The following is a 24,528-nucleotide window of genomic DNA, read 5'->3' on the forward strand; positions in this document are numbered from 1 at the left end:
ATATGCTGGTGTTATAAGCAGAATTGTGTGATAGTTTGCTGGATGAATATGGCTTTCCACACATCACTTGCACAGTTGCACAACCCAGGTACTGTGCTGGATCCATATGACTTTCTACACATGACTCGCACATGCTCATGGTATCATATATTGCCAACAAAGCATCTCCATCATAGCTCCTAAAAGAAAAGAAGTGAAACTACTACTAAATGGCATATCCGAAAGGATAATGCTTTGTCTACAACCATTTAACTTGCATACATGTGATTTTATCCGTTGGATCCTAAATGGCACTCAAGTTGTACTACTCAAATGGTTGTAGGTCTAGTAGTGTGCTTCATTTTTTTAAAACATTTTATGGAATATTGCAAAAATAGGTGCCAAAAATATACTACTTCCTAGTAGTATATCGGCCACCCAACAACAGGTTGGAGGGATATCGGCTAGCCAAAAGCGAAAAGCCGACATGCAGCTATCAGCTATCAAATAACCGATAGGCCTTGCTAAGTCTGCAATGTGGTTTCCACGTAGGCTATCGGGTGCACGTAGCATTTATTGAATACATAGAATTGCAATTTTTCTAATTTGGTACCCATTTTTTCAGTTAAAATTATATAGTTTTAAAATTTCTGGACCTAAACGCTATAATTTTACTAAGGTTTCAAGTTTCGGCTTTTTTCTCAAGTCTAGGTTTTGATTGTTCATGGAGTTAAATATTCTATGCCTGACTATATGGACCCTAGAAATATATTTTTTAATGAAAGATAAAGGAATAGAATGGTTGGATATACACGCAAAGAAATCGTGTAAATAAAGCTAGCATATCTCATTAAGAGAGTATTCCTTGTTTAACCAATTGTAAATAATTGAGCAAGAGATTACTTATAAAGAGTAGTAAAGATTTTTCCAGCAAATGCCGATTGCTATCTAGCTTAGTCCAGCTCACGGAGCACCAACCACCAAGTAAATAAACTAGTAATAATATATGCACAGAGAAATTGGGGACTCATATCCTAGTGAGGAAGCTAGCCGTTATACCTCCCCGCTCCTCCGACGCGCCACCCCGCCTCCACACTCCGGCGTCGCCAGCCCCGGCGGCGCTGTCCAAGCTCCTCCTCCGCCAGTCGCTGCGCTCTCGCTCGCCCCCCACGCCGTGTGGTAGTGTGAATCTGCCCAACGCTCCTCCCCCCTCCCTCATGCCTCACCCACCCCAGATCTGTACTGGAGAGAGCCCTCCACCACAAGTAAAGCAAACTATCGAAGATGAGGTCTCAATGTGGATCGCGGTTGGGGCAAAGCATCTGGTGGTCCTCGTGCGACAATTATAGGATCTTAAGCTACTTCTTTTTTTTTGCCGCTTGCCTTACTAGGCTCGCCTCTGTGAGATTATGTAAATAGCGATGTACTTGTCTGTCTGAGCCTTCCTTTATAAAAACTCTTTTTAATATAGCGGGCAGCTCTCCTGCCGGTTTTGTTTAAAAAAATAGTAATAATATATGCAACTCGATCAACATTATATAATCATGTATTAAAATAAAAATAAGAAAAGGGAGATCGAGGAATCAAAGAGATTCTAGGGTGTAGAATGCGACTGCTACATCACTACAGCTGAGCTGCAGTCTCCCTCCTATTCCAAGTCATCAGTCAACGATAAGGTTAATAAAACCAGCATTAGTGCAGGTGCAGGCAGGCCAGCAGGAACAGAACCATCCAGCCCAGCAGGAAGGTCAACAGCAACAGCAAGAGCTGCCTGTTGTGTGGCTCCGGAGTGGACCATGTGGACGGAGAACCCGGTGGTCCGGGACGCCGGCGCCGCCGTGCTCACCGGAGTCGCCGCGGCTGTCGTGCTCCGCTTCTGGGAGGAGGTCGCCAACCGCGCGCTCCTGGACCAGGTCGTTGCCCCTCTTTCTTCTTTCTTCGTCATGCTTACTACTCTACTCCTGGAGTAATTAACTTGTGTTAACTTTTCCCAAAGCGCAAATCATTTCCTCATCCGTAATTTGATTTAATTAACTAATCGTGTTGCGAGCTTGTGGTTCCAATTTGTTTCAGCTGCCCTGAATTGGCCCAACAGTCACACGAGCACCTAGCTCTTAGTTACTCTGCTTTATAATGACAACTTTGTTGTTGACTCGTGTCTGTATGCCTTTTGCTGTTCATCGTAGACACTTTGCAGGAAACTGGTGCACATAACTGTTGGATTGGTGTATTTCCTCATGTGGCCTCTGTTCAGGTATGTAATTCATCTCAAGTTGTTTGTTCCAGCCGTAGCCCATCTGCCTTTTCTGAATGCAATTTCGTCTTGGCCAATGCAGTTCAGATGATGTATATGCGCCGTTTCTTGCTCCGCTTATCATCGTAGTCAACATCATAAAGGTGCTAGTTATTGGGCTTGGCGTAGTTAAAGATGATGGTGTGGTTAACTCGATGACCAGGCATGGGGACTGCAGGTGTAGTTTCTTGTTGAACCAAGTAGTACTGTATTTTTCCTAGTCAGCCGGCAGTCCTGATCTTCTTCCATGTTGGCTCTAGAGAACTTCTCAAGGGCCCATTGTATTATGCTTGTGCTATAACCCTGACAACAATAGCTTTCTGGAGGACATCACCCATCTCAATCGCCGTGATCTGCAATCTGTGTGCGGGAGATGGTATTGCTCTGCTTCTTATTGCTGCCATTACAATCATATCTTCAGCAAAGTCCCCCTCTTTGGTTCTTACTTCTACTCTGATCAATCAGGTGTTGCTGACATAGTTGGGAGACGATTCGGGCAAGTGAAGCTCCCTCACAACCCTGAAAAATCGTATGCTGGAAGCATCGCGAATTTCATGGCTGGTTTCATCGCATCAGTGCTGTAAGTATCAAATCCAGCTACATTTTTTTTTTGCTGAAACCTGAAGACTAACTGCTACATGCGGAAGCAGGTTCATGTGCTACTTCAACATTTTCGGGTTTGTTGACAAGAGCTGGGCTATGGTTGGTGCCTTCGGTGTCATATCCCTGGCTGCAGCGGCTGTGGAGTCGCTGCCCATCAGCACACGCCTTGACGACAACCTGACGGTTCCTCTCGCATCTGTGCTGGTGGGTGCCCTGGTTTTCCACTCGATTGGAGCCACAAACCTGTGCTGCATGAGCAGTACTGAAGACAGCAGCAGAAGCATTTCAGCAATCGTTGAAATGGTGGCATTCGCAGGCAGCAGCTAGCAGCTGATCGATCCACATACAGCTGCAACTGCAGAGATTGATTGAATCCTGACATGTGTTGGTACCTTCTTAATTTTTTTGTAAACATGTTCTTGTGACTTGAAATTTATTACATAATAAAGAGAAGAAGAAGAAGAAGAAGAAAGGAAAGAGGAATAATTTCTAATTTCTTTGAAGATCAAAAGTCGATCATAAGCTGGCGGGGAAATGCAGCAGAATTTTGCAATGCGTTTGTTATGGCTCAACTAGACAGCGGACGAAAGTGAAAGAACACGTTCAGTCACCGAAAGTCTATTTCTCAAATTTCTTTGCAAAAAAAGAAACAAGTTTAGGAGAGAGCAAAAAAAAATTGATTGGCCCATGCAGGTCTCGAACCTGCGACCTTCGCGTTATTAGCACGACGCTCTAACCAACTGAGCTAATAGGCCGGTTCGATTTGGTTGGAAATTAGTAATTAGATACCTACTAGATCAGGAGGCTGGACTGTTGCAGTTTTTGCATCTGGAGGGTAATGGGCCAGGCCCAGTTCACAACGCTCTTGCCCTTAGCTCTCGTCGGACAAGAACGCATGCCGAGTCGGCGAGTCCTACTAAAACCCTAGAGGAGGAGCCGCCGCCGCTTCCGTCTCCTACCCCCCCCCCCCCCCCCCCCCCCCCCCCCCCCCCCGCCGCAGCAGCAAAGGAGCCGACGCGCGATGCCGAAATCTAAGCGCAACCGCCCAGGTTGGCATCTCTCTTCCTCGATTCTTGTCCTGCCTAGTACTCGTGTGATACTTCCATTCAACTGGAGAGGGTGGTGTTCCCTCCCAATTGCACATCCATCTCCGGCAGGAATTGCTTGTTTGCCTCACCAATTCTTCCTTTTTTACCCACCCCATAAAAGCTTCTAGAGCACAAGCAGTTTTGTTGTTGTCCATTGTGCTTAATTCTGTGCTGGGTCGACGCAGTGACCTTATCAAAGACCAAGAAGAAGCCAGGTTTAGAGCGCAAGGGCAAAGTAGTTACCGAGATAAAAGAGGCTGTCGACAAATACGGCAGTGCCTATGTCTTCACCTACGATAACATGAGGAATCAGAAGCTCAAGGACCTCAGGGAGCAGCACAAAGCATCTAGCAGGTACCCACCCACCACTTGTCTGTTTGAAACACATTGCCCCTAATACAAGGGCGCCATGCTAGTTCAACCCTTTAAAACACTGAGGTTCCGTTTAGCTTGCGCATGTTTTTATCAGCTGCATTTTCTGTTCCAGGATATTTCTTGCTGGAAAGAAGGTTATGCAGATAGCGTTGGGGCGTTCACCTGCTGATGAAGCTAAAACAGGCCTCCACAAACTTTCCAAGGTGAGTTCTTTTTCAGAACTCACTATACACTGTATTCCAGATCACTAATATGAAGTTTTGATCAAAGTATCTTCGCTTTGTTTAGTTCCTTCAAGGTGACTCTGGTTTGTTCTTTACCAATCTTCCAAGGGATGATGTTGAGAGGTAGTATCAGTGTATTACCATTGCCTATATTCTTTTTTCATACGCTTGTTGCGGCTTACATAAAGATTGATTATGATCATATATCATATTTGCAGGCTGTTTCGAGAATTTGAGGAGCATGATTTTGCAAGGACGGGAAGTACTGCCACAGAAACGGTATTCTAGTTTCTTTTGCTTTTCTTCTCATGTATCTTTAGTTTCTTCAAACAAATAAGGAAGACCATTTTAGCCAGCCATTCCCCTGTGGTGACCAATGGCAAGTTTGGGCGCTTGGTGCTAACATATCAGTAGTATACTAACTCATATCCGTAGTAACATTACTTGGACAATTAAACTTATTTGCAGTAGCTCCTTAGCCTGTCTCAGGTGTTATTCTTCTTGATGTCACTGTCTCTTTTAGTCTATTGTATAATGTGTTTAGCCAAATTTACAACATTGTTTAACAAAATTCACAATTCCTCAGGTGGAGCTTAAGGAAGGCCCTCTGGAACAGTTTACACATGAAATGGAACCCTTTCTGCGCAAGCAAGGACTGCCAGTTCGCTTGAACAGAGGTTTGTAGTCTCCCCTGCATTTACACATATGCTTGAAAGCGCAAAGCAAAATTATTAAAAGTTCACTGTTGTTGCTGCAGGTGTTGTAGAGTTAATTGCAGATCATGTAGTATGTGAGGAAGGAAAACCTCTTTCACCAGAAGCGGCACAGACTCTGGTAAGGACAGCATATTACGCAGTCTTTATTTCATAATTGATTTGGATATGAAGCTGATGGAACTAAGAAGAGTATCTTTTAATTTATTAGAATTACATGTTACACCCATTTCCCAAAATTAAATACCTTCGCTCATGGGTGTCGAGAAAAATATCATTGGCACCTCGGTTCTTACTGAAATGCTCTTTGTTAGGGTGCTTTGGTAGTCCAATACTATCTCAACTAACACTGTTCATGCTTGAAATGCATGTGCCCATTTTACTCAGGGACCAATATTTACCCATTTTTATGCTGGTGTATCTGTTTGCACTGAGCCCCCCTTTGTTTCCTCTCTTGCAGCGCTTGCTTGGGATACAGATGGCAACATTCCGGCTATACCTTGTGTGCCGCTGGTCTTGTGATGACTTCGAAGTGTACAAAGAAGGCTTGGCTCACCTAGGAGCTGATGATTCCTCTTAAGCTTGTTACCCTTACCCTCTGCAAGCGCACTTGCTGTCTTGTGTTGGGGCAGTTTTTGGTATTGTGCGTGCGGCCATGTACCCCTGAGTGTTGAAAATTTGAAAGATGTCATCTGCGGAAATTCTTTTCGCTCAGTTCCATCATTTTTACTCAACTGTTGGAAGGTGTAAGCTGATTGGTATATCATATGAACAATATGTAGGGGTAAGAGGTGGATCAGATTATAACTGACCATGCAGTTATTTCAAAGAATCAACCGAGTATTTGAATGTGTGAATAGCCCTTTTGTTTGGTTCAGTTTTTACTTGGTTTTATGCTGAATGTAGCGCCCCGGTTTTTTTTTTTTTTTTGAAGAGTGCTGAGTGAAAATGATGGATCTTTATCCGTCCGGTTGCTGGGGAGCGTGTCGTCGATTAGGTTTAGCACTCAATAAACGTTTGCACTGCCGTGAAAGCTGCATCTCGTGAGACGTCCACTGCTGATCCACCTCAGAAATTGATATAAAACAAAGTCGTGCCATTGCAAGACGTCAGCATACAAAATATATAGAGGCCATTTAGCAAGGCAAAAAAACCAGTGCCTGCACAAATTGGTGTCATTGGACGTTTTAATTTCACTAAAATGTGAATTTGCATATCTCATGAAACATGTGTAACGCTTAATTTGTAAAACTATGACAAGAGAATCACCTATGCACAGATGGGAATACCATGAGCCTTCTAAGGGACATACAGGCACAGGAATGCAAAAGGTTAACATCATAACCCTCCACAAAGATCATTATCGGCTAGCTTAGCTTGCTCTCCAGATAAGGCAAAAATCGATGGATCGATCGATGGGATTGCTTCCGATCTGATCCTTGTCACGTAGCAGGACTATGGCCCCGTTTGGCGAGGCTCTGGGACCGGCTCCTTGAGCGGCTTCTCTGCCAAAGGGCACGCAACGCCCGAAAGGGCTCCGGCTCCAGCGGCGGAACCCCACGAATCCCGTTCTCAGGAGCCGTTCCAGGGAGGTGGAGCCAAAAAAAGACTCCCACGGCTCCTCCTCGTTTCCCACCCTTGCCCTCGGGGGAGGGCCCGCAGGCGACGGCAGGGTGGAGACGGACGACGGCGGGAGGTGGGGGCCGGCCGCGGGCAGCGGGGGCGGGCTGGCGGGAATGGATAGGAAAGAGAGAGAGAATGGGAGAGTATGGGAGGAAAATAAATAGGAAGAAAAGAAAAAAAGAAAATGAAAAGGAAAGGATATTATGGGTATTTCATCTTATCTAATCATTTTAAATTACACGGAAGATCCGTTTTGCCAAATAGGAAGCCACTCCATTAGAGGAGTCAAAGCCGAAGCCGTGTTTTCAGAGGAACGGAAGAGCCGTTTTACCAAACAGGAAGTCACTCCACAGCCAAAGCCGTTTAGAGGAACCGAACCCTGCCGAACTGGTCTATATGTATGGAGTTCAATTCGAAGGCAGTCCCACTCCGGAAAACTAAAAAAAACACACACACAGAGAGAGAGAGAGAGAGATGTGCATGCCGGCCACTTGGAGACAAAAGGAAAGCTGCAGCCTCTCGGAGATGCATGCAGATACCAGGCAGTGACAAGGCAATGGCGAGAAGAACAAAAGGAAACACTCAAGTCCATCGAGTTACACCATCTACTTGAGCCTGACTGCCTGAGGCGGGGCACATACCAAAGAGCAACTAACACAACAACGCAATACGGCGTAAAACGAAAACATTCACGTAATGTAACCGGAAATTGACAACAATTACAAACAGTCAGTAGGGCGTAAAAAATGTAAATAACATACATTGTGTCTGCCACTGAGGCCATCAGGTATACAAGCAAAATGTCTACAAATATTTATCACACTATACAAATGGTACCAGCTTTCAACAGCTCCAGCTCAATCAACCTAATCATCCTCATCCTCATCCTATCCGATTATAACATGTATATATATATAGCAACAGGTAGCATTTCTCAAACTCTGGCTAGAGATTTTCACTCGCCAAAATTTCCTGATACCATAAAGAATATTAATTCCAAACTGTGATCATCTACAACCCCATAGTTCAACTTCTGCTTACACTGGAAAAATCCGAATCATCATCTAAGCGCTCTGCAAAACCAACCTAGTAGCTTCCCATTGGTGGCATCCCAAATGCTGGCATCGGACCAGGGCCCATTGGAGGCATGCCCATTCCACCCATTGGAGGCATGCCCATTCCACCCATCGGAGGTGGAGGACCGCCCATGCCTGGCATCGGCGGAGCGGGCAAAGCGAGAGGAAGCAGCTGGGCGTACATGTTCTGCACAACAGAATGCGACTAGTCATGCCAAATGCCTCAGCACTAATGACTGATTACAGAAACAAAGAGGCGAATACACTTCTACTTTACCTGCTGAGCAACAAGATCTTTCTCCTCTTTCTCTTTCGCTCTTTCCTCATTTTGCGACTCAATTTTGTCCTTAACTAAATCATCAACCTTGCTGCTGTATTCACGAATGAACTGCATGGACGGCAGGGATGTTATTATAAAATGAACTGTGCATAAATAAGCGTCAGTGCAGAAATGGACAGAAATAAGGTACCTGCAACAGATATGGAAAAGCAAAGTCTATCATGTTGTTCATCCATGCAAGCTCAAGGGCAACATCTGGTCGTATCAAGTCATAGCAAATGAAGAGGCAAGAAGCAAAGCATTCTTTCTTCCCCTGCATTACATAATTGCAGATCAAAGTTAACTAATCAGAAGTGCAATGCCAAGTAGGCAAATAATAGGCCTTCTACTGTATTTTGAATTGGCGTATCACTGCATCTCATATCATCAATCAAGAGAACAGGTTTAAAACAAACCTGCTCAATGAAATAGACTAGCAAGTCCTCCGACAGTTCACGGTCACCAGACTGCGAGCATGTCTCCATGCAATCCTTGTACATGTTGTCTTTCTTCGATAGAGCAATGGACTGCTTCCATCTGCCAGCCTTCTTGTAAATGTAGGCAGCAATCCTCCTCATCTCAAGCAACTCATGCTTCTCAAGCTGCTCAAGAAATGAACTCATGAGTCATTAATTGAAAGCAAAAACAAGAAGCATTGCATAATTATCTGGTTCATTTTTACCTTCTGGGCAAGACCTATCTGGTCAAAGTTATCATGCATGTCAACTGATTCACGGAGTCTCTCATAGTCTTCCTCTTCAACATAAAGCTCATTCAACGCTTCATTCACAGCAGAGACATTGTTACTCTGAACTGCAACCATATAAGGTTTCACAAGATGCAACTGACCAGCCTGTCAAAAGAGCAACAAGTCAGTTAGATTTTTGGGATGGAATTCAAAACAGGGCTTTCAAGTGCATAAAGGAGATTAGGCCTTCATTCAGATGCAAACCTTGCGCATTATGTCAACAACTCTGGTATGATCCAAACGAAGCGCAAGCACATTTAGCATATCATTGATGAGATCAGGGTGCTCTTGTAAATAGAAATGAACTGCCTTGTAATATAGCTCAACATTTGCAACTTTAACACAAACATCCTTGAACTGCATATGATCCCATGCATCTGGAGAGTGGTTCATAATAGTGGTGGCAGCATTGTCAAATTCATCATATTGTATGTAGAGGTACGTAAGTTCTTTCCAGTGCTGCTGTTCATCACAAGCCCGGATAAGCTTAGGAATGTTGAGACGGGTGGAGAAAAGTTTGATGTGCTCCATAAGCTTCTCATAGCGGTATCTAGCATACAGAACTCCAAGTTCTGTGAAGATGCCCATGTGTGCACGTTCAAGTCCAAGACCACTCTCCATGAGAGCTATAAGTTCATTGAAACATCCTCTATTTTGGTAGTATTCACTCACTTCTTCCAAGTCATCAACCTAAACAAAAGAAGGTATGTCAGAAAGAAATAGAGCATAGAACCTTTGTCATAGAAGGTTTTGCAGGGACTAGAACAACTATCAGGTACCTGGACAATAATGTTGAGACCACAAATTTGTGCAAGACGGAACTCCTCAGCGTCAACACAAGCAAAGCAGACCTCCTTCCATGTCTTAGCACTGTTAGCCTTGCGAGCAGCATCCACAGCACCTTGGAACTGCTTCAGCTTAACTAGGGTAACAGCCAGCTTAGCCCAGTTTGAGATGAACGCGTAGATGATCTTTGCAGCTTCATATAGTTCTTCATCATACAGACGGTCACCGACATTTTGAAGGTTGGCAACATTTGGCATAAGAATGAACTCTTCAATGTCACTGAGTCTGTCAATCTTAGCATATGCAAAGATGAGTTCTCCATCGACTTTGGGCTCCCGTGCCTTTTGCCTTACCATCAGAAGGTACTTCACTAAATCATTGTACACATTTGCTTCCTCAGCAGCATGGATGACATCAAGGAAATGTGCGGCATCATCTGCACGAATGAAGGACTCGATTGCTTCGCTGACTAGACCCTCACGTAACTGGGCCTTGGCAACCTGGCTCCAAACAGCATCTTCTTCAACACGGAAAGCAAACTCTTCAGCCCTTTCTATGCTCCGGATGTTATCTAAGAGAACATTGACAGCCTGCACATTTAAGTTGAACTTCTTGAATATAGCAAAAGCCTCCTCATACAGCTGTGCCTCAACAGCAACTTCTCCAACAGCAGGTCCATCAAAGTTGTCTAGTCTGTTAACATAGTCCATGACTCTGGATGGGTCTGCCTTGATGGCAGTCAAAATGAGCAGGTTCTGCAGATTGAAGTTTCCACTGAATGCGGAATTCTGAAGAACAATCTTTTCAAGAAGCTCGATCAATTCATGAGGGAGGTCAGCAGTCATGAAAGCCTTAACAGCAGCAGATACTTGCTCAGGGCTCTTGCTCTCAGGTAATGCAGTTGAAACCACCTGGTCAATGAGTTGCCTTCTGTATTCATTCTCAGGCTGAAGAACTTTATCCCACAGATCACCATCCATCCTCTCAACAACATATCTGGCATTTCAAATGACATGTAAGCCACTACACAATGGGTATAAAGGTTTCGAACAACATAAGGCGCCACAACAAGAATACATACCTAGCTTGCAGCTTGAACAGAGAGTTTTTGTTAGTGACATTAATAAGCTCATCGTCACACTGCCCACGTCTGTAAGCAACAACAGCAAGTGTAGGATCCCGCTTTTCACAGTATTTACCCACAACACGTGAGTCATAAAATGGGTTAGTAGTAAGGAAATGCTCAGGATTATTGTTGCTGTCGATGATGATTTTCCCAAGAGCATTGTGGACATGTACATCTTGGCTACCTTCACTCACTAAGTGCTCCAAGAACTGAGTGAGCAAACGCAGGCGGTTCCTGGTTCACATATCAAACAAATGACAACAGGAAGGAGGGTGTGTATCATTTGACTCGCAGATGGAGGAATATGAGAAACAAACCTCTTCTCGCATTCATCAACCAGTGGCTCAACAGGAAGGAGGGAACGAACAGAAAGAATCAAACCCTTAATAAAATCTTCAGGACACTCATCATCAAGTAGTTGTCCCACTACCAAGGGAGCATTCCCAGGATTCACCTAGAAACAAGAGAGAAGAAATAATCATTCTCATGCTCAACGTAGTACGAGGACTGATGCCCAAAATAACACTTAGTTCAAAGAGGTGCATACTTTCTGCACATAGCCTTCGATATACCGAAGCATGTTGTTTGTGTACAGATAGTGAGTGAGATCTGGCACAAAACCAAAGCGGTCACAAACGTTAATCAGTGGACGGGCATCAGGTAGTTTTGCCTCCATCAAGAAATTCTTTGTCTTCTCAGCATCATAGAAGTTAGACTCTCTAGTTACACGTTCAACTTCTTTGATCTGTCCAGTCCTGGCAGCTGCTTCTATGTATTTGAAATGGATATCTGGGTCCTCACTGTTGCATGCAGAGATATCAGGTGTCGCATTTTGAGAAAGATGTTCAAATGTCAAACATCAGAATTACGGAGTAACTACCTGGAGCTCAGATAGGATCCCAAGAAAAAGTAAAGTCCCTCATAAGATTTGAATTGCTCAAATAGTTTTATGCAGGCGTCAACTCCTAACTGCTCGGAGTATTCTTTTGCAGCCTGCAGATGTGCCAAAGATTCACAATAATTAGAATCATTAAGAAAAAGAGCTGCCAGTTGGGCGAGGGGATAGGTCGCAGGAAATTAAACAGGATTACCTGCACAACGATTTGAAGATTTCCCCTCAGATTGACTACTAGAAGGTCCTTCATGCACTCCAAGGCCCACTCTCTTGACAGGGTGCCAAAGAACTCAACGAGTGCCTGTGCAAGAAAGTTGTTAATGGACAAAACAATATAAAAAAACTTCAAACATAACTGGACGCTACAAACCTGTGGCTCAATGGCATGGGTATTGACAATGACACGCTTGATATCAGGTAATTCTGAGTAATGCTGCGTCACAAAATGTAGGATTAGTTAAACAGATAGGCAAAGAGAAAAATCAGTGCACCAATGCAGAGGTACTGACCTGGAGAGCTCGCAAGTACAAGCCAGCCTTTTCACACAGCTGAGCAATACGAGGGCGGTCGTAATGACTGAACATACCATTAGCAAGAATGGCATCAGCAACATTTGGATAAGTCACCAAGTTTATCTCCAAAACCTACAGTGCATTCAGACAGAAGTTGCTGATTAACAAAGAATGTACACGTCCAGGGGCAACCATTCATATCCATAGGGGCAAAACAATTGCTAACCTTGGTTTGAAGAAAAGCGTGCTCTGGCAAATTTGGTTTGAGAACATCCAACAGAAAAGCTGTTGCCTCCCGTATCATATTCCTCTGCAAACGGAAGAATATAAGCCAAGGCATGCAACCAAATTACATAATACTAGAAAAGCCAAAAGTATGTTACTAGCCAACAAAACAGGTATATATGAGTACAAAGGATACCTGAAGGAAAAGATCAGTTATAGTATTATAATCTACTGGACAACCTCCCTCCATTTGTGACATCATGAGAGCAAAGTTCACAGCTCCCTGGTTAATGCAAGACAGACAGCGAAACAAGGACTCATAAGGTTAAAGAAGAACACAACCAAGTATCAAACGTCTAATAAATGCCCAATTCTGTTTAAGCATTCAGTTACCTGTGGATCTGTACGTAAAATGGTCTGGAGGAGGAACAGATAATCTGGAGTGTACCCAACCTGGAACCAAGTTGCAGGTCAAATAATAAAATCCAATACTCAACTCAGATATAACAGGTAACAACAGAAAAGAAGACTTCAATAAACCAAGAAAAAACAAACCTGCTTTGAATATATAAGTATCTTGTCAAACTCCCTCCTTTCAGCAAAAGCAGCAACAACTTTAGGGGTTGCCCTAGCCTTTATGTATATTTTTAGTGCCATATCATTATCCACAGTCTACATCAAAGGGTACAGATGATTAGTAAACAACCTAGGCACAAAATCCATGCAATAAAAACAGTACAACTCATGTCTTACCTTGACAAGATCTCCAAGTTCTTCACTGCACTCTAGTTTGTCTTCCGCCAACCAATTTTCCAGAAGGTTCTTTTTGTTCTGATTGACGACAAGTCGAGATAGCTCAAGAGACTCGAAGGCATTAAGCTTCCCTCGAGTTAGCAATGTACCAAAGTACTGCAACAGTGGGGGTGTTTGCCCAGCTTGCACAGGAACACTCTGCAAGGCATGCCAACAGCAGCTCAGTTAAGCAAAGGAACCTACGCTGTAAGCTGATTAATTCGATATGTGTAAATTGGTCCTGACAGAAGGAGAGCACATCAGATCAACTTAATGTAGTACTTTTTGGCCGTATCTAACAATACTCGAAGGAATGACCAGCAACCACAGTTTCTCTCTGGCAGTACACAAGGCTCACAACTTTAACAGACAAAATCCCATGATCTTATCAACTTTCTAGAACAGTAGTCAGTTGATGTCGGACTAAATTATACTACTAACATAAACATTGACAATACAAAGGTGGCACCAGAGAAAAAGAGGCACATGAACATTGATAGATCCATCGGCAAAATAATTAGAAACTAACCTGAAATTTTGCAACAGTCTCAGGTGTTCTCAGGAGGCCTTGAGGAGACTCTGCGGCCAGCTCAGCGGCTTCCTTGTATTTTGTTTGTGCAAACAGTTCCTGAAATCTTTGTACAACCTGCAAGTACAAATTCAGATTCAGAACATCAGGAAAACTCATGCAATCTCTTGACACACCAGATGAAGTGTGAAATGACACATCAAATGTAATGTGGAAGTGTAAATTTAACTACAGAATCTGTAACTTCAAAAACTAGTATAGAGCACCAATATTTGCATAAAGGCAAGAATGATGGTGCAATAGTTGTTTGCATAGATCTCTAAAGTACAAGTTATGTGGAAAAGAGCTGATGCATATCAGCCTACTGTAAAGTATTTGCCTTTCTATGCATGAATTAACATGTGAAGAAAACTGTGTAAGGAATGATCAAGCGACATTTTGACAAGATACCCCATGCTTATAAACTAGGGAGAGATAGTTCAGTGATATAGCAAGTTAGGTTACAGGACAAAATAGGTTACTCATCACTAGTCAGTCCAAAACTCGTATCCCAAAAAAAACAGCCAAGAAAGTTCTGCTAGCATCCATATCAATTATAGAATAGAAGTGGTGGAGCTCACCAAGTTCTCTGCACCAGGAAGGTTGGCTCTCTTGGCAAGATTCACAGCTAGCTCAAGGTTGTTTAACTGAATGCCAAAAACTGTGTTAAAAGAATTATCTAACATATGCATCAGGAAAAGAAAAGAAGTCCATAAGTGTTGATGTTCATACTTGACCACTGACAAAAGGCACAACAGTTGCATCATTAACTGTGGCATGCAAAACCTGCCCTCTTCTGTTGATGGCATAAAATCCACCAGTTGAAGAAGATTCTGCTGTCAAGAATATAGGGTCCGGACTAATTCTATTTCTGTAAACTGCTGCAGCAGTTTCCAAGTCATATACAAATAAAAGGCCAAGCTTTGTAATTACATAGACAAGTCCATACTTTTGTGAAACCTGCAGCAAATATGAAATAAAGACATTTTAGATCCACCATATGATGTTCTAAAAGGTGCATATTTTTCCCGTAAGATTCTCACCTGCATAGCTACAGGAAAATCATCCTGGAAATCAGGTGGGAAGAAGAGGTCGGCTTGTTTCTTAGAGAAGCCAGGTTTCCCTACAGCCAAACAATCAATAAGAACAACAGTGATAACAATGGTCACTTTCAAAGAAAAAGGAGGTCCATAGAAAAAATAGCAATGCTGGATAAGCGAATGAGGCAGTTCTGTACATGTTCACACTGCTGGAATTTTTAACATGTCACTAAAAAAGAATGAAAAACAGAATAAATTTGCTTTCAAAGAAAAAGGAGGTCCATAAGGAAAAAAAATAGCAATGCTGGATAAGCGAATGAGGCAGTTCTGTACATGTTCACACTGCTGGAATTTTTAACGTGTCACTAAAAAAGAATGAAAAACAGAATAAATTTGAGAATTTTTTAAATACGGACCTGGCTGGGCACCCAGTTCAATAACATGTAACTTTGAAGTAATCTGTCCAGCATTAGTTGTCTTCGAGGCAAAACAAATAAGGGTTGATGGGTTCTCATTACCAGCAACCTAGACAGGTTACATTAAAGCAAAGATTGGTAAATAATACTAGGAATGAAACAAGAATATATGGCTATAATCATCTGAAAATAACTGAAAGGGTACCTTAAATGTTGCAAAAGATGCTGCATGGGCTTCAAGTGCCTGGCTACGCTGTTGGTCAACAGAAAAAAGTTGCATGTTCCCCTTCACCAGTTGTGGTCTCTGATTCCATGAAAAGGAGGGCATGCCAATATGAGAAACATGTAACAAAGTAATATGTAATCACTAATTACTACGTACACAAACTGCTCTTTGTTCAAAAGGAATGAGCTTTACAGACACAATGTTTCAAATCATAAGAGGATTGGAACAAACTAGGAATATGGTATCAGTACTGTTTGTTTATTAAAATTCGTTGACGCGTTATCTGTCTATAATGATGTCGCTATCAACAAATTTCTGCAATAGCATACCTCTGGGGCACCAGGTGCAATTCCAATAAGCACAAGCCACTTCTCCGCTGGGTCACATCGGTAGTTGATGATCTGATTGTTTGCTAAGTTTGCTGTCCTATCAAACATCTTGGTGGGCTCAGAATCACCTTCAATTGACCAGTGATAAACTGATGTTTGTGTTACTAAACCCAACAACTTGGGAGTGATCCACTTCCAAAACACAACCTGCAGTTCAAAAGTAAAGATAGGCAACGCATTACCTCAAGTACATCTCATTGAGCATCTAGGGGATAAAAAAAAAAGACAGATGCAGCAACAATAGAAAGACTTTTGTACCTGCTCTGGCATCTGATGAGACTTTATTTTAGTCTTAGCCTCAATATTAAATATTTGAAGGTGATCCTGTGTAGTCCCAGGTATTTGGGCTGCAAAATTCAATAAATGTTTACTGTTATTACAAACTACACAGCAAGCAACTGAAATACTAGATGTCAACATCTGGGTCTTTGGTCCAACATGAGCAGCAACACAGAATCCTCAAACAGATTTGGGTTTTAGAATCCTAATGCTTCTTCAGCCTATTTATATACTATGTTGAACTAAGTAAGGGAATATGAAAGGTCACAGCGATAATTATATGAATTGCTTACACGGCAGGCATGAATTATAGCAGCCCAGCATACTGTTAAACAGGGCCTTGTTCATTCCACATGACTTGTACAAGATCAGGCAAAACAGCAAAGTAACGATGTAGGTAGTCATGATACAGTCATACAGATCACACTAGATTGCAAGATCCCAAGTGAAGACACTAGTGCAAATTCAGTTGCTGTACTAAAGGAAGTAACAGAAGCTGAGATCGGTGCCCAATTCTTAGAGATCCCAGGAGGCGACTATTCAACAAGGGCTTGACTAGGATGGGCACATGTGGGCAGGCCATGAGACAAGATCCCGCGCGGTGGAGCGAAGCCATTGGGTAGATCTAGAGGGGGCGGTAGGTGGAGGAAGGAGGTACCGACCTTTGAGGGCGAGGATTCTGGTGTTTGGGTTCATGAGCGCGGAGTCGGCGGTGATGGGGCGTCGGAGCGGCTGCATGGGCATGGCCATGTCGATGATGACGACGCTGTTCTGCGGCGAGGTCTCGCGGACGCAGATGTACTTCTCCGACTCCATGGTGACATGGGTGAAGGTGACGAACTGCGGGGCGATGCCCAGGCTGGTGAGCTGCAGGCAAGGCCATCCATTATCAGTGGTGGGATCAGTGAAGCGGGGAGATCTGCGAGGAAGGAAGGGAAGGAAGAGAGAGGATGGGTTGTTACCGTGAGGGCCTCGCGCATGGCGATGGGGGCGTTGGCCGCCGCCATGGCGACGGGCGGCGGATCTCCCTGGAGTCGGGGGTGGGAGGGGACGGAGGCAGCGGCGGTGGCGAGGGGTGGTGGTGCCTCCGCTCGTCCCGTGGGAGAGATCTGATCTGAGCTTGTCGAAGACGGGAACCAGCGGGGCAACCACAAAGCCAAGGGGAACTTAGTTTAGTGGCACCCTCCCCCTGCCATGTGGTGCTCATAACTTTTTCTCATTACACCCTCACCATTCCTCTATTTCCTCTCCTCTCTCTGTACACACTTCAGTTCGTTCCATCCTTCGCTACCCAGGCAGGCCGGGTTCACCTTATCACACAAAGCTAAAATGTGGCCGGGATGGAGTTTCCTTCGTCATCAAGGTTAGATTTGGCGCAACCAAAATATGCTTTCAACTCTCTAACATTAAGGTGATGAATTACATTATATGATTATCCATGTGTTATTTTAGGCTATGTTAAAATTTGAAGCATGCTAGCATCACTCTTATATCCTGTGAACGAAACACAATCAGATCATACTTAAAAAGAGCATTTTATGGATGAGAAAAGGAAACACAACATCAAAGCGTGATTCTCCTTTCCTAATTGTCTGTCGCAATCATTCCATCTTTTATCTTTAAACTAAAAGATCTCAAAATATTATTTTGCTTATATTTTATTTTTAATTTTACAAATGTTGTGTAATTTACGGTCACGTGGGCGCCATGAGAATCCAATAGACTACAGTAAATATTGGGATAAAGTCAAAACACAATATAAAGTGATCACGTCAAAATGTATACTTGTACTTAATTACATTTACGATGTATCTTATCTCCTGCCACTAGTAGTAGTTGATAATATAAGCAATGCTACAGCAACTTTGATTTTCACTTGGTATAGAAGTAAAAGCGATGATGAAAAGCAGGCGTTTCATGCACAATCCTTTAAATCACAATTTAATTGCAACCATGCATTCAATCCATCCAATGTATTATTTATGAGCTTTCTTGTCCAAGTGATCTTTATTTATCAATTCTTTTCATCCTGGCATGTTGGGTCCTTAGCCAATAGAATTTATTATTATGATATAAAATGTAACTAGATGTTTGATGCGTGCATTGGCAAAGGAAAACAAAATCACAACATAAAAAATAACCAAAATGCTTTTTAGTGTTCTCCGGTCTTTGTAGTAATTAACCCTACAATCCATGTATTAGTGGGTTAAGGGTGATTAAATAGTTGTAAATTACCTGAGAAAATTAGGCGTTTCATGCACAACCCTTTAAATCACAATTATGGGTTGACAACTCATTGACAACCTAGACACAATGGGTCACATCATCGTAATGCAATCCATAGATGGTATGGGTTGAAAGGAGAAGCGTTTAATAAGAAATATGGAATATACACGGCAAAATATTTTTTTCTTTTCAAAAACATACCTGAGTTGTCACTATCTCACTTTTAGTGAACACATAGAAAAGTATCCACATGAGAAAATTATATATCAATACTTTTTTAGTTGTAGCACTGTCAATAAGCTGATGTTGAGGTAGTTATCAATATTTTTAAAAAATAAGATTTGTGGTCCAAGTCTTTATAGTTTAATTCAAAAGGCTAACTAAATAATTGGATTTTTCAAGACCGGTGTTTTTGTTGGTAAGGTTGGATTCTTAGCTATTTTGCAACATGTTAGAGGTGTATTTGGAATACCTAACTTAATCAGGGTGTATTTGGAAAACTACAAGAAGAAAAGGGTTTAGGAACTCAAACCAACTGCTGAGGCCAGCTGGGCTACTGAAGAACAGGAACAGGCCTGATCGGGGCTGTAGCCCATGGATGAGGGTCTAAATCGACAGGAGTCACGCAGGGCCCAAGAACAAATTGAAGTCTTTTATTTAAAGTTGCGAGAAGTTCTAAAAAAAATTTGCGTAGCATCACAAGATTCACAACTGCTTTCTTTCATATTGTAAGTTGTAACAGCTCATTGGCAATGCAAAATCTATGAGATTTCTGTAGCATCAGTTGTTATTGGGACAACCAAGATGAAGCTTCTCCTGTATATATATTTTACCTCCTGTCCGTGACCTTCAGAAAAACCAATATTATTTTACATGATGCTCCTCCTGTATCATGCTTCTCAAGCATTAAGAAGCACTGTATATATATGAACCTTGCGTGTCACCCAACAGGAAACATGTTATTTCTGTCTGAAAACTAGTATGTATATTCAGAATGCAACTGTCTACAGGAGCGCTGCTGTTCGCTCATTGGCTAACTCACAACTCATTTACACTTCAACTCAGCCATCTTACATGCCATGCCATCAGTGATCAGCCCATCCATTTCCTTTTTGCTCTAACCTTTACTCCATCTACCCAAAAGGAAGAAAAAAGAATGAATAATCATATATTTCCCTATGCCGTGGTAAAAAAAAAAAAAAAAACCCAAGCCCCCGACTAAGATTCTCATTGGGGAGGAAGAGGCAGAGACTGCAAGGGAGGAGGCGCAGAATTAGAATGCCAAGATGATTTCGAAAGGATCCTTGTGTAGAGTATCTGGTTCCACACGTCCGGCACACCAGGAAGGCACCAATGGATGCAGTCTGCGAACTTCTCCGGGTCTGCCTTCTGCTTTGGTGTCAGCAGTTTACCTTGCCGGATGGTATACAGCGAAGTATGGGCGTCCTTCCGGTAATCTGACATCCTTGTGATGTTGATCACTGTGACCGGAACCTTCTCCATGGAGCTGGCCACCTTCACTACCAGATCGAATATCCGCATGTCATGGTACAAGTCCAGAGGTTGGCTGTAGTTCTGATAAGGAAGCGTCTCCTTTACGCATCTGATCCCCTCAGGGTTTCCCCAATTCTTTGGGCTGTTTTCACAAAAAAAGAAGCAGACTTTATCAAGACCAATGGTAAAAGAAATGTCTGAAATATTGCGCTAATTTGCAACTCAAAAACAACAGAAAACGTGAAGCTAGTTTTATGCTGACATCATCTAACCACAATTGCATTTATTTTGTTCATTTTCTTTTTTTTTTCCAACTGGTACACGAGTACATCAGAATAAAATCAACCAACACTCCAAGAAAATTCAGCGCCAAAGAAAAAAGTGATTTACAAATCTAGCAAGGTGTAAAAATAAATTCAAAGTACAGCATGCAGCAAATGGTGCAAGCTTTCTACGATGCTGTCCGGGACATGCCCATGTGGAAGTATGTGGGGTAAGAGTTATATGAAACATCACCGACACTGACTATTGCAAAATACTGGCTACGAGGCACTCAAGGCTCACATGATGCCTATATCTTACTCTGCTCCAGAGATGCTCACTATTATAACAATAAGTTAGTTTTGTGTCGCAATGCACAAGAGTCGAAACTTGATGAAAGAGCCTGCCAACTAAATTTATCTGCAAACGGTAATAGAGTACTTTCTATACTATTTAAATAAGCCATTAATCCTGCATTAACAACATTATGTTTTTTTTTCCAAACTTCACAAAGATAACAGTGATTAAGATACCAACTGATTAGCCTCATTTTAGCTGACACCCACATGGGAGATGCAAGTGTGTAACAAACGTGAAGAGTAGAAGATTCTAAGAGAGGCTAAACATTCAGTAAAATGGCTAGATTATTAAGAATCAACAAGAAAGAAATCAGTATGCGTATGTAACTTACTGCCGGCCACATATATAATATTGCATTCATATTTAACTGGTGATGCCAGCATGGATGATAAGTCAATGGCCACCTCTATGGACTTACTACTCTAACCACCACGTTTCAGCCTTAGTGTGAGCATGATAGGGAATTGGGTGTCCCATGAACAATATAGTTTCACTTCCACCAAATGTATCATATATGTTCTTTTTTTCTTTTAGCCCAACTAGGAGGCAACATTCAAGTAGATATTCTCTTAGTAAAAGTAGAGTTCTGTAAGACTAAATTAAACCTTTCTAAGGTCACAAGTTGAACTTACAATGGCATGAACTGCCCAATAGTTTTACTAGGATAAGAAGCCCCTTCTTTCTCAAGCAGAACAGCACAACTTTAATAGTCATTGCATGACATTACAAAATGACAAAAAATGAACCTTGATCATGACATCACAAACATAATTTTAACAGGGGAGTTTTCTTTTTCCTTAGTAATCATCCATATTCCATATATTGATATATCTACCTTTTTTAACCTCTAAAACACACCAGCACATCACCACAAATGGTCACAGAGTCGCAGTCTAAGTCTCTATCAGGAATCAGGACAAATAGAGAAGCCAATTCCGAAACAGTGGGGCTCCTTTTTTTCTGTCTAGATGTTTGTTTACATGTCAAATCCCAGTTTTCATGTTGCTTGTGATGCAAAAAATCGCACAGAAATGTCAGCTAACCCACACCACACCACATGTGAAACAGCCCTCTTTTTGCTGTTGGACCTAATGGTGCCTTTTCCCTTCCTAATTGTGAGCCGGGCCCACATAGAAGTTTGTTGGGATCCTAACACGGTCTCCCCACCAACCCTACCTACTAATTTCAGTGAACTTTAGTCTATAGATGCTTATGAACCTAAAACTCCATACATATTATGAATGACAAAACACCTGGAATACAGTGAGACACTTATTAACTTAAGATTCCATCAGTCTTTAATTTTTCAAACACTCAAAATTCTCAGTATTAGTGACAAGTATAAATCATGGATTCATGAATCATGGTACCAAGTCTACAGCACCCTCCCTTTCTGATTGCATATACGAGGAATTCGAGAAATTTCTACTTGTGAGTAGTGAATGAAGTCCAGAAAACTGAACTAACTTCGGATCTTGACATCCATGCAGAAATGTGGGTCATGAACTAACCAAACAGCTGAATTCCATACATTGACCACAAAGTTTGGTAGAGTGGACAATGACGTTGTGCCCTGAATACTAGAAAAGAGGAGCATTGCTTCCGTAGAAGGCAACTTTTGGGCTTAGCAAACCACTACAATCAAGCCTACCTACTTGTGGAGTCCTATTCGACCGACAGTGGTCCACAAAATTCAAGGTTGCATTGGGGGGGGGGGGGGGGGGGGGGGGGGGGGGCGGGCGGCGGGGGAGGGGGAGGAGTGCAGCTTTCGGTCACCTGATGTGAAGAGGAGAAATTGTCATGAAGAAGACGGACGTGCGGGCTGGATCAATGTTGTTATTGAGCCAATCAGACCACGTCTTCAACACCCGGCCATATGCCTCAATCCTGGGAACCTCGTCGTGCTGTGACCAGTACCTCGAATTTGGTCTCCTGCAAAAAATTCAGCACCCTCAGAACACAATCCCAATGCTTGATTGCAGAGAAGCTATGCATTTCCAGTCCAGAATCGGATGGGCATCAATCCAGCAGAAAGCATGGAAGCTGACCTGACTTTCATGTCAGCGGTGTTCATCCACCAGATGTAGGTGTTGAAGATAAGGTAGTCGACGTCCTTCCAGTACTTGGCGTGTCCCTCGATCCGCTCAGGCCTGATGATCCGGTGCTCGATGCTGTGGAAATTGGGGTTGTCGGAGTTGGACTCGACGAGGAAGGGCGCCCAGTAGAACTCGAGGGTGGCGCGGTACTCCTTGGCGTGGAAGATGGTGAGGGAGCCCCGCTTGACGATCTTCTTCCTGCCCTTGGAGAGAATGGGCTGGACGAGGCACACCAACGACTCCCACTGGTTACGGTTGAGCGAGTCCCCCACGAACATGAGCCGCTTCCCGCGCATGGTCTCCATGAATCTCCGAGCGTCGAACCTGCATTCGATTCCCAAATTATAGTACCAGTAGTGGTGAATCGGCGCGCAAAGATGCAATCTTTGTGCAATTACTAGTCAAGAAAGATGGAAGCAATCAGTTGATTAGAAGTGCAGCAGATCTGGATCGGAGCAGAAATGGAAATGAAGTCGTACGCTGGGAGGGAGCAGTCGTTTGGCTGCCATTTCCAGTACTGCCATGTATCGTCGGGCCTGCCGTTGGCGAGGCAGGTGACCTGCTTGGTGAGGAAGGTGCAGTCCTTCTCCCTGTAGGCCGGGGTGGAGACGTTGTCGAAGAGCCAGCGGCCGGCGGAGAGGTCGCAGGTGGGAGGGGGAAGCACCAGCGGGGGCAGCCCCGAGACGTTGTAGAGGTCGGCGTCCGGGTAGAGGTAGTCGTCGATGGAGAGCTCGGCGATGGTGCGGAAGTCCTCGCCGTACATGAAGAGGGCGAGGAGGAAGAAGGCGACGACGAGGGTGGTGACGGGGGAGCGGCGCGCCGCGGCGAGGAGGGAGCGCCCCGAGGAGGAGAGGGAGTCGAGCAGGCCCGGGGGGCGGGGCAGCTTGGGGGCGGCGGTGGTAGGAAGCGGGGGATCGGAGGGGGCGCCAGTGGCGGTGGGCGGCGATGGCTTGGTCATGGCGGCCGGAGCTGGTGCTGCGGGGAGGGAGGGAGGCAGTGGGCAGCAAGTCAAAGACCGCCACAAGCCCACACCCCGATCCCGCGGCTTGCTTATGCTTGCTCCGCCCGTCTGGTAAGTGTCGGCGTCGTCGGGTGCGGTGGCCCCACATACTAGCCAACCACTGCAACGCGCGTGCTACAGTAATACCTCCAGGTCAACGGCTTTCAGGAACTACCTGATATTCTGACCCGCAAGCGATGCCATGGTAGTCGTTAGGTTTATACATGCAAATTCAAATCTAGTTCAATATCTGGACTTCTGGCCGAAAGCTTTCTAATCTAAATCGGCTCTAAATGTATACGTTTATAGATTCAAATTCTAAATAGGCTAAGTGTTATTGGACAATTGCCTATTCTATATACTCATTTCATCATTGCAATAACACTTGGCCTTTTTAGAAATTGAATATTTCATTTTCCACACTATATTTTGAAGTGAAAATACTTAAAATGGAACATATACACTCTATATATCATGCGAAGTTTGAAGAATTTAGGAGCTCATTAGCTAATTAAAATAGAGGAGAAAATAAAGCTAAGTAAACTCAATTTTTGTGCACTTTGGAAGAAGCTAGTCTTGCTAGAGCTTGTCACGCCATGTATGATGGCGTGATTAACAACACTTACGTCAGATCGCTTGGCGCGAGAGCAGCTTCTGACTCGCCCAACCACATCAGTCATTTTAGTCACACTATTGCACGTGGTGTGCCTCACTTACAAGTCACGCTCGCGCATGACCAAAAGAACTATTTCTTGAAAATTTAGTTCGGCGTGGGTTATTTTTAAAATTTTAGTTT

The 24,528-nt window shown here is 43.4% G+C and overlaps 4 protein-coding genes and 1 non-coding gene across 5 annotated transcripts; 2 read left to right on the forward strand and 3 right to left on the reverse strand.

Moving 5' to 3' along the window:
• Positions 1-1,673: 1,673 nt before the first annotated feature.
• Positions 1,674-3,368, forward strand: LOC117866590 (probable phytol kinase 2, chloroplastic). Its single transcript, XM_034750831.2, has 6 exons — positions 1,674-1,892; positions 2,166-2,233; positions 2,316-2,450; positions 2,533-2,648; positions 2,738-2,852; positions 2,923-3,368. The coding sequence occupies exons 1-6, from the start codon at positions 1,776-1,778 to the stop codon at positions 3,200-3,202; spliced, it is 831 nt and encodes a 276-aa protein (XP_034606722.1). The 5' UTR covers positions 1,674-1,775; the 3' UTR covers positions 3,203-3,368.
• Positions 3,369-3,556: 188 nt separating this feature from the next.
• Positions 3,557-3,630, reverse strand: TRNAI-AAU (transfer RNA isoleucine (anticodon AAU)). Its single transcript has one exon. It is a non-coding gene; the product is annotated as a tRNA-Ile (tRNA).
• Positions 3,631-3,842: 212 nt separating this feature from the next.
• LOC117866309 (uncharacterized) lies at positions 3,843-6,134 on the forward strand. Its single transcript, XM_034750495.2, has 8 exons — positions 3,843-3,924; positions 4,149-4,317; positions 4,451-4,541; positions 4,627-4,685; positions 4,781-4,841; positions 5,149-5,239; positions 5,320-5,396; positions 5,736-6,134. The coding sequence occupies exons 1-8, from the start codon at positions 3,897-3,899 to the stop codon at positions 5,853-5,855; spliced, it is 696 nt and encodes a 231-aa protein (XP_034606386.1). The 5' UTR covers positions 3,843-3,896; the 3' UTR covers positions 5,856-6,134.
• Positions 6,135-7,631: 1,497 nt separating this feature from the next.
• LOC117866390 (clathrin heavy chain 1) lies at positions 7,632-17,440 on the reverse strand. The gene is made up of 29 exons (XM_034750585.2): positions 17,258-17,440; positions 16,958-17,162; positions 16,275-16,363; positions 15,957-16,163; positions 15,607-15,705; positions 15,402-15,510; positions 14,989-15,068; positions 14,678-14,905; positions 14,527-14,592; positions 13,907-14,023; positions 13,339-13,536; positions 13,141-13,257; positions 12,979-13,038; positions 12,782-12,868; positions 12,587-12,670; positions 12,358-12,492; positions 12,219-12,281; positions 12,045-12,149; positions 11,834-11,946; positions 11,501-11,753; positions 11,271-11,407; positions 10,909-11,187; positions 9,821-10,823; positions 9,246-9,731; positions 8,976-9,146; positions 8,710-8,895; positions 8,445-8,567; positions 8,252-8,362; positions 7,632-8,161 (listed from the first exon to the last, which is right to left on the reverse strand). Exons 1-29 carry the CDS (start codon positions 17,300-17,302, stop codon positions 7,985-7,987), a joined length of 5,133 nt encoding a protein of 1,710 aa, XP_034606476.1. The 5' UTR covers positions 17,303-17,440; the 3' UTR covers positions 7,632-7,984.
• A 2,021-nt stretch (positions 17,441-19,461) lies between these two features.
• LOC117833814 (xylan O-acetyltransferase 4) lies at positions 19,462-23,737 on the reverse strand. The gene is made up of 4 exons (XM_034713411.2): positions 23,212-23,737; positions 22,685-23,056; positions 22,413-22,568; positions 19,462-20,157 (listed from the first exon to the last, which is right to left on the reverse strand). Exons 1-4 carry the CDS (start codon positions 23,688-23,690, stop codon positions 19,749-19,751), a joined length of 1,416 nt encoding a protein of 471 aa, XP_034569302.1. The 5' UTR covers positions 23,691-23,737; the 3' UTR covers positions 19,462-19,748.
• Between the last annotated feature and the right edge of the window lie 791 nt (positions 23,738-24,528).

Source organism: Setaria viridis, chromosome 8 (genome assembly GCF_005286985.2).
Source record: "Setaria viridis chromosome 8, Setaria_viridis_v4.0, whole genome shotgun sequence".
Lineage (NCBI taxonomy): Eukaryota > Viridiplantae > Streptophyta > Magnoliopsida > Poales > Poaceae > Setaria > Setaria viridis.